A 10,425-nucleotide genomic window follows, 5' to 3' on the forward strand; every position below is an offset into this window, starting at 1 on the left:
CCTTGCCTTTTGCATTAATCTACTCTAATACACTTTTTGTTCTTTAATTCACTAAGCATTTAATCACATATGCCTATTTGGTTTTGTGGGGAAAAAAAACATATGTAGCGTTTAAGTCTGATGCTATACTTGTTATTTTAATGTTAAGTCATTGAAAGAATGTACATTTTAAATTTAAATTGTTGTTAAACAAATATAGTCACAATATATAGGCTGTGATGAAGGAGTTTTGTTTTTATTTTCTATAGCCTTCATGTTCATGTCATATTACGCACTGAATGTGCCTACGCGCTACGCGTACTTGCTACACGAAATAATATAATTTATATAGAAATATTCATGGCAGCTCCCTTGCTGATCATCAAATACTATAATAATTTCTCCCAACCCTCACAGCAAAAAGCAATAGAAATGTTTAAATGGGTCATACTTTTTATTTAGGATTTAATTACACATTGGCCAAGTACACGTTGAAATGCCTTTAAATTATTACAGACATTTTAAAGGCCCATAATCAGCAGTGCCAGATGTATAAATTATTTATCATTACCATAAAAAAATGAAAAATCATAACTTGTCTCATACACAAGATTGAACAACGCCTGGAAGCATTTTATGAAATACTTCAAATACAATCAGCTGAAATAAAGAGGCAAAATATCTACTTTCAAAACGGTTCCCTCGGTTGTTATTCAAAAGTCTCTATCGCTTCTATAGAATAAGAACTGCAGCTGTACAAATCACAAATTATAGAAATTATTATTATAGAGTTTGTAAGGTGTTGAAAGATTTTTAGATCAACGAGTTGTGTGCCTATTTTTACTTTACATTCTATCGATGACTGTGCGTTACCCCATCATTTTTTTATTTAATTACTTTTTCTTTTGAAAATGACTAAAATCGTAAATTCCCTTTTTTTTCCAAAAAAAAAACAAAAACACTCGCTATCAGCACTCTGCCTCTGGAAACTGAGATCTGGTGATCAAACAATCGAAAACAAAATCGTGTGAATGTGATCTAAACTCAAGTGAGATTCGCTTGTAAGCAAAATGTAAAAGTATTAATGCGAAAAAATCCCCCCCCCCCATCTCCCAAAAAAAAAGAAAAAAATTACATGCATTTCTACTATAACCTGATATTTTTAAATATTTCAGAGGCTTAAAGCATGCACGTGTCATTGTGTGTGGAAAATGCAGGGAACAACAAGATGCTTCCTCTTTAATCCTCTTTCTCACACACACACCTCCCCAGACTGCTGTCTTTACATAAAGGTCAAGCAAGGCCCTCAAGGTCAAGGCCAAGTTTAAAGGGATGAGCCCTCCCTGAAGGGCCTGTTTAGGAGGCAATGATAGAAGCAGTCCCTCCTTAGGCAAACTATCCAAGTTCAAGGTCTCTGAATCTAGCAGGAATAATAAAAAAAGCCTACAGACAAACACAATTGCTCGGATTTCAAAGAAATGACTCAAACCATCATCTTCAGAATAGTTACTTGAAATTCAATAGATCCAAAATAAGACAAACATTATTCACTACACGCATTTCATGTTGTTTAAAACTTGAATGAATTTCCATTATCACTAAACAGCTGTTACTCTGGGTTCAGGCATGATATTTTTGTAGTCAGGGCTATAAGAAGCCCCACACATGTCGTGCTTGTGCAAAGCTTTTACTGTACACAGGAAATGCTTTAATGGTTTAATTGTAAAAAGCCCTGCCCACATGCAAGGGGTCTTACAAGAAACTCTGTACGAATTAACTTACATCTTCAGAAGACTGGCGCATATTCATTAAGGACAGGGTAAGTTTTACAAATGAAATCTTATTGATACAATATTTAAAAAATGTAAGCGTAATGGAAGCAGTAAAGTTCAAATGACAGATAGATAAAGTAAAGTGATAGCGCGAAAGCTAAATTAGCTAGCTGGCCTACGTTTTGCGTTTTAAGTTTCACGTGAATCGATGTATGAATTCATAATATCAAAAACAACATTTATTTTAAACGCAAAACGCAAGGTAGCATATTCCACCCTACAAAGTAATGTTCCACCTTTCTTTGCCAAACATTTTACGTTGTTTTGTTTTTTACGACGCATAGGCTACCTAATGAGATTGTTCATGCGACGTGAACTGCAGCAGTTATTGCACAATTACTCACTAACAACTTTATTACAAACATCTCGGTGTTAAGAACATTTTTAAAATGTTAAATGTCATTTTACATATCAAACTACAAAAAATGGTTTAAATAATACATTTCAGTTTCATTCATTTGTATCATAACATTACATAACATAGCTATATATCATATTGTTTATGCACGAGAGTAGCCTATACGGTTGGCGTCCGTTCGGTGAAATGGTAAACGATAAAAAATATTTTTTTTTTATTGAAATCCTATTACAAAACTGTTGAACGTTTCTGCATCTAAAAGTATGAAAAGTATCAAAAGCGTGAAAAAAGCGTGAAAAGTAGCCTATGCATTGTGCAATTTGCCTTTCTGTAGGCTACTTTGTGAGTCAACCGCCGGCTAAGATATGTACATTATGGTTACTGTCACTCAGGCTATACTTTCAGCACTGTTATGTCCCCTCAAATTAAATTTCACCGAAAATTTTAAACTTTCACTTATTTGCGCGTCCTCGTGTCGCAATTTTGCAAACCTCTGTGACTTTCTAGAATACAAAAAGAATATTGAATAAATAAAGTTTGAATAAAGTTCGGGTCCAAACGACACTGGACACCAATGACTTGCAAACAATTTTTTTACACAAATATCTCCTTGTGTGATCCACAGAAAAAAAAGGCGACTTAAGTTTGAAACGACATGAAGGTGAGTAAATGAAGACAGAATTTTATGAAGAATTGTTATTAAGAATTCTAATCCAAAATAAAATAAAAAATATAAAAAACAGCCAGCAATGGTGAAGAATTCTTAATATTGTTTCCTTTAATAAAATGTCTGTACACATTATTGTGATATAGAATTCTGAAAATGTAATCCTGAGAATTGTAATCTCACTCATAGGTTTTAATATAAACTGACAATGGCTGGTTACCAAAGCACTTAAGCAAAAAGTTATCACGCAGCCTAATCGACATGTTACATATCCAAGCATAAAAACAATGTGCATATTTAGGAGCACTGTACACCACTCGCTATTGCAAATAAAAAAGGAACTGTATAATACTCTGACAGTTCATCGGAGACAAAGCCAAATAAAATATTAATTAAGGCTATTCGATATTAATGACTTGTGGTTATACCAAGGTACACAATGTATTAAGATTTTACTCTTTTTCAGTTAAAGTATAGCCTATACAAATGCAATAATGTCACATGAAACATGATACTGCAGTAGTGTAAATAAATAAATAAGTGAGTGAGAGAGGGGACATGTAAATTAGCTTCTCCCAGTCACCATTTTCCTCTAATGGCAGGTCAAAATCTGCCCAAACCTATTCTGGCATATTGCATATTTTTAGGGCAGTCACAACAATGATTTAGCTAAAAACGCCCCTTTTCATAATAGTAATTATAAAAAGTCGCATAGCATCTTAAATCACTTTTACAATTACAGTTTCAAAGTCTCAAAATCCGACATATCATTATAAATAGCCTACGTTTAAATTGTCAAATGTACATGACAATATCCAAGTAGCTATAAATCAAATCCTGCATGACAATAAAATTGGAAATTGTGTCGTGAAACCATAGAATTTATTATCCCCTATTAATTTTGGTATTTTGGCAAAACCAGTGATGGCTAATAGACCCACATTTCAAAAAATAAGCTCACACCAAGAATTTTATCCAGTTAAATCATTACTACTCTGACCGCCGGATCCTTCGATCTTCAGGGGCGTAGTTTTTGACAAAAACATGGGCCTATGTGAATTTTAGAACACCAGGTTACCATGTAAAATGATGTAATGTCCCTATGACTCTATAAGAGTAGGACGAAACTGCCTTACAAATAAATAAAATGGATAGTATTTCTGTATTCATCATAACACAATCTCTGTATGTTTCAGTGTAATAAAAAAAAGGATGGTATAGACCAACAAGAAAGAGGGGAAAGTTTACCTCAGCTGTTATGACCAGAAAATATTAGCTGAATAACAGTTATTTAAATTATTACTAGTAGTATAGTTAGTAAATATACTACAAATATTCATGGAAAGTACATATATATTTGTGGAAGGACTATTTTTGGACATTGCAACATTGCAGAGCTGGGATAGTACTCAATTTCTTTTTTTGGAAAGGGGGAATAAGACTGATTCGGGGGGGGGGGGGGGGGAGTATATTGCTATATTGACAAATTATCTGAATCAGAAGCCTTAATGCTCTTTTACATCTGTGCAGAATGCATTTTAATATAATGTATATTTTAGTGAAAATCCCACTGCACTTTTATGGGTTTCAAAATGACTAAATTAACACATCATCATACATCAACTGTCACAGCCTTCTGATAATGACTGATCACAATGGCAATCTGAGAGCGTAGGATGCACATTTCCCAAAACTGCTCTTTATATGCACAAAATAGAGTTAAGAATGCTGTCTAATCATTTTGGATTGACATGATATGAAACAGGACATCACGGAACCAGCCTATTAAATGATACATGTAAATATGTGGGTCACATAAGCTTAATCTTTATCATTATGTTCTTTCATTATTAAAACTACTGCTACATAATATACATGTATATTATACAATAGCCTTACACTGTCACAACGCAAAATGTGCAAAAAATGTACCTTTAGGGCAAGAACTGATTATCACTTGTCAAAACTTCTACAATATATTTAGTTTCCTAATATAAACCTTTTGGGATAAGATGTCCTTTTGAGTGTATTCCCCTGATGGCTTCTATCTACTTCTAATCCTTTATTTTATCAATAATTTAGGTGTAGCACATATTATAGGGCTTATATTTGCAGTACAATACAAACAAACAAACCTGAAAGCTTAAGAGTAATGTAGAAGGATAATAAATAAAAAAGTCTAAAACTAAAACAAAGATTTCATTAACCAAGTAAATGTCTTATTTCTCATGTTATAGTTAAACAGAGAAGAGGTGGGTCAAATGAGAGAAGTTCAAATTAAATTTATAAGCATAATTAGCATAATCATGGAATATCGGAAAGTTCAAAAAATACATTTTCGATCATTGTGGAGTTAAACATTTTTTAAAAATTGAAAGCTGCACTCAAATACAATTCAAAAAATCAAAAAACTAACTTATAATTTTAATAACTCAGATAACATTTACTCATATAATAGTCTAATAATTATTGTTGTTATTGTTAACAACACAGTCATTGGTATTTTTTTCAGAAACAAGTATGAAGCAATCTGACAGATTACTATTTAGCTACTCTATCCTGCTCTCTGTGCAGTTTAAATTTCTCTTATTATCAGACACACCTGAAACAGGGCATCAGGACCTTTACTTGAACATAACAGGTGTGTTGGAGCAGGAAACCATCTGCAGATCAACCTTGCGGTATACGTTATAATTCCACGTAAACGTAAAGCCTCGTGGATCATGCATGCATTATACAAATGAGACTTATTGATAAGCGGTTAAGGAGTTATGGGTGATGAGTGACTCCCGTTTTAAAATGAAAAATATGAGAAGTCTTCACTAAAAATAGCTCTACCTATGTGAAACTTTGATCGTTACGTTCTTGAAAATGGTTTTATGTTTAAAGTAAATTGTGCATTTTGGAAGAAAGAGTCCTGCATCAGAGCAATAGAGATAAAAATGTGCGCAACCAAGTTTCAACAACTTATTCGTTAACGGTTTGTTCAGGTGCACCTGATATGCCCCAATAAAATACAGCTTTATAATATTGTGTGGTTACATTGCGCATGGGGAACAGATTTAAACTTTTGAAGGAAGAGGAAGACGAGGAGGAGCAAAAGCAAAATGACACGCAGATTGCAGAGCAATGAAACGCATCTTACAGACCCTCATTCATATATCACATTAAAATAGTTTTTTCTTATTCGCATAATAATATTTGCCCTTTATGATAAAAAATAATTGCGGTGAAGCTAATCTAATTATTAATTGCCTTGAAGCGAATAATTATTAGCCATTAAATATTATTTTATTAATTCAGCAACCTAAATAGTTGCAGTTTTTTAGAATAAATGTATTTTATACAAATACATTCCAGCATAAGTATCACTAATATAAAACTACAGTAATAAAAATCGTTTTAAAGCAATATAAAAAATGATGTCTGTATTATGCAATGTATCTATGTATATGTATGTATATTTTTACTGTATATTTTATACTAAGTATAGCCTATGGAAAAATAGCTTGGGAAAAAAAACTGCCGTATATCTGCTGACATTAGCATATAGCAGTAGCCTATAGATATTTGCATTTTTGTGCTGAAGACCCAAACGGACACGCCCACAAACAGTGCATTTCGTGGTCATTGTGTAGGCTACGTACTTAACGGGGACTTTTTTATCAACAATTATCAACGCAGACAGTGTCGTTTCAGTACAGCTAAACTAAGTAGCCAGCCTTAAGTAATGGAAGCGCAATTTCTGTCACCCCTATATCTGCGCCATTTCCAGATGCTACAGCCTTGTGGAGCCTTTCCCTTAACTGACAAGTGATCAAAGCACTGGTGTTAGTGTAACAACAATGGACAGTTTGATATCAGGTTATTCTGAAGCGCCACGGATGGGAGCATATGCTACAGTCTGAATACGGGAAATGCAGTATTTGAAGTGGGGACAAAAAATTCCAGATGCAATTGTTGTTGTCCACCTCTGTTGAAATCGCGTTCCGGGGGCGGGGCGGTCAGAGTACGCGGACAATACTTGAAAAGTGCCGGTAGCCTACGCAAAAAAAAAAAAAAAAAAAAAAAAAGGTGAGTGGCGGTATAGCTAGGCCTACAGTTTAAAATATAGAAGTGTTGGTACTGGTGGTCTGGTGCGTATACCCCACTCTGAGCACTGGATATGCCACAGATGGAAAGAAAACAGCGCATTTGTTGCTAAATCCATATGCAATGTAAACAAAACGTGAAAGTCTCAAGTAGCCTACTGTTAATTACGGACCTTATTCAGAATCCAAAACTGCTATTCTAAAACAAGAACGGAAGCTGAGTGCTAAATGGCAGACAATACCCTATAAATGTATGAAAATATACTTTTGTACTAGGCTATAACTTACAAGAAATAGCCAACAGACTTTAAAACTAGACAAATGAATACACGGCCTAAATAAAACAGATCTGAATGACATATGACATTTGCTTAAGTGTAGTGTCCAAACAAGCTCAACCACATAACTGCAAGCCCTTAATGATCCAAATCGCGTGCAGTCACGTGACATTTTTATCTCCATGCATCACTATATTGCTGTGTCTTTAAAGGGGTCTTAAAGACACAATAACTACAAAACTCTCAAATTTAAAATATTCATCAGCAGGCTAACTTCCGATTCAATCGCACTATACCGCCTTCGTTCAGCACCTTTGAGCCTGACAGCTCCAAACGATGCACTTAAAGCAAAGATTCACCCAAAAATGAAAATGTTGTCATAATTTACTCACCCCATGTCGTTCCAAACCTGTGTGAATTTCCCTCTTCTGGGGAATAAAAATGAAGACATTGTGAAGAATATTTCAACTTGTTGCCTACATAGTTGCAAAACAACATTGGACTTCAATGATATAAAAAATCTATACTTTTTGTGCCGCAGAAGACAGAAATGCATTCAAATGTGGAACGACATGAGGACGGCTAAATGATGACAGAACTTTAATTTCTGGATGAACTATCCCTTTGAGTACGAATCAGGCGCTACTTAAAGTAAGGCATATGTGACGCTTTTTGCTTATTTTATTAATGCCAGCATATTCGGTCTGGTAACGGTGATTTTTTTATATTATAAAATTAGTATAGACCAAATAATCTTACTATTTTTCAATTAATTGTCTTCTTAAAAATGAATGCATTTTCCTCATATACTTATACGGCACTGAAACGCTTTCATCTCTATTATAAACTGTAGACCTCTGCAATTTGGGGACATAAGGATTCTAATGATTGACTTCCAAAAATACAAACATCAAACACCAAGGAACAATCAGGGTTGGCCTATCTCAACGGGGAAGCCACTGTGACAGTATGCAAAGGGAGGTCGATCTTAATTCTCCATAACAAAAAAGTACAAAGGCCGGTCGGAGACCAAAGACAATTTAACACCTCCCTCTGTCCGCGCGCCCCGGCGGCGCCTCAGCGGATAGAGCGCGTCTCTCATTAGTACACAAGATGGGACGACCTGAAAGGTGCAGAGGTGAGGGAGGGGGGTGGACAGCGACTACAAAAACAACTCATCTTTTCCTTCATAAACGAACTTGGCTCGGAAGACAAGAGTGACGAGAGAAAATTCCTTTTTTTGGCTATAGGCCCTTGTCTGGGACTGTTTTGAGGACTATGAGAAGCGTGTGAAAATCCTTTGGGGGAATATCTGGATTGCGGACGTGATATAAACGATAAAATGCGTAAGTAGCCAACAACATCCACATTTCAACAGCAAGCTGAGAGGAACATGCACAATTTTTTCCATGTCGTTTAAGCAGGCCTGCTAGGCTGCTACTGTACAAAATCAACATCGGTGTAGCGAGTTTATTTCATTAATTAACTTTGGGGCTTTACGGAAACCCCCCCTCTTTCTCCTTGTAAATAAGATGTTCGCAAAGTAAACGAATGCCTAATGTGAAGTAAATTTTCAGTAGCAGAGGGCAGGGAGTCGCCAGTGTCCACTGTTGCTCATGCTGACAGTGATCAAGGAGAGGAAGAGTGCCCTCGTATTTCACTACTGAATGGGATAGACCAGAGTCGGCGGCACCGGACTGCTTTCACGAGGGAGCAGCTGACCCGTCTTGAGCAAGAATACTGCAAAGAAAGTTACGTGTCTCGACCCAGACGATGCGAACTGGCGGCAGCGCTTAACTTGCCCGAGACCACAATAAAGGTAATTCACTGCGCAGACCTTTTCATGCCACCCAACCTCTAGCCCAACAGGCAGCATTTAAAGAGTTTGCTATTAAAAAGGGTTCATCTCAGTATACATTTTAGACTAACATCTGCAATCCACGAAAGTCTACTGAAGTAGAATTTTTCATTTAGAGTTTAAGAGAGGGTTGTTTGTGTTTTGTGAGGCTGGGGGTTACAGACAAGCCAAGAAGCCATAAAAGACACCGGATCTGATATCCCTGCTGAAACTGAAAATTTGGTTACATCTACCATTAGCTACCTAATCCCACCAACATGCTGTGTCCTTCACTAAGACCCTTCATCGCTCTATTTTATTATAGGTCTGGTTCCAGAACAGGAGGATGAAGGACAAGAGGCAGCGTCACAGTCTGCACTGGCCTAACCCACTGGACCCAAACCTGTGTGCCTTCATGGTGAGTCAGGCGGCTGCTGGACTCCCCTACCCACTGCTGCCCCGCTTACCCCTTCATCTATACTCTCATCTTGGCATGGGTAGCCTCCCTGGTTTTTCAAACCCCTACAGCGCCACCACAAGGCCAGTGGACACTTTACACCTCCCTCCTTCGACCTACCCCTGGCTAGGTGGACTTCCACAGCCGGCTCTCTATTCCCCTGTCCAGACAATGCACCATCCAGCAGGATGCCACTGTCCCCATTGCCTGCACTGGAGACCGGACCACCTGCTCAAACCTATAGTGGTGGAGCTAGGACAGGCACGCTGCCCAAAACCTTCGGCAGTGCTTCAGGATAATGGGATAGAGAGGCATTTACCATTATAAAATGGATAGTTCACGCAAAAATGAAAATTCCACATTGTTTACTAAACCTCCATGACATTTTCTACAGTGGGACACAAAAGAATATATTTTGAAGATTATTTTGCCCATTCAATGACATTTCTGTGGATGTTTTGTATTTATCGTCTTATTCAAATTCTAGATAATGTCACTCTTGAAGAACTATTTGTTGTTTATCGTATTGTAATATAAATAACAGTTTGGTTTACTTTCTTAAAATACCTGATCTTTTGAAGTTTGTTCAACATTTTTCATATTGACATTTCTGTGCCTGAACACTGTGTACATAATGCTTTCCAAAAATATATATGACAAAATTGACTATTAAAAATATTTATGGAAACATTTTACTTAATGTATTGCTGCCTTTTTCTTAATAAAAATATAATTGACACAAAACAGTTAATGCTGTACTCATTAACATCCTCAAGAATTCATAAAGCTGAATTCACACCAACAATTTTGTCATTGTTTAACACCAACCTGGTGACCAAACAGCACTGTAATCTTAAAGACTACTTATCAACTTACAGACACAAAGCTCCTGTCATTATACTCCTTGCTAGACACCAGCAAGGTGC

The 10,425-nt window shown here is 36.2% G+C and overlaps 1 protein-coding gene across 1 annotated transcript; it reads left to right on the plus strand.

The window, feature by feature from the left end:
• The first annotated feature begins 8,318 nt into the window (after window positions 1–8,318).
• eve1 (even-skipped-like1) lies at window positions 8,319–10,154 on the plus strand. The gene is given in 4 exon segments (XM_089128030.1): window positions 8,319–8,335; window positions 8,772–9,024; window positions 9,368–9,739; window positions 9,742–10,154. Coding segments are annotated over 4 exon segments (699 nt in total). The 3' UTR covers window positions 9,799–10,154.
• Window positions 10,155–10,425: the final 271 nt, after the last annotated feature.

This window comes from Pimephales promelas, chromosome 3 (genome assembly GCF_988280905.1).
Source record: "Pimephales promelas chromosome 3, fPimPro1.hap1.1, whole genome shotgun sequence".
Classification (NCBI taxonomy): domain Eukaryota; kingdom Metazoa; phylum Chordata; class Actinopteri; order Cypriniformes; family Leuciscidae; genus Pimephales; species Pimephales promelas.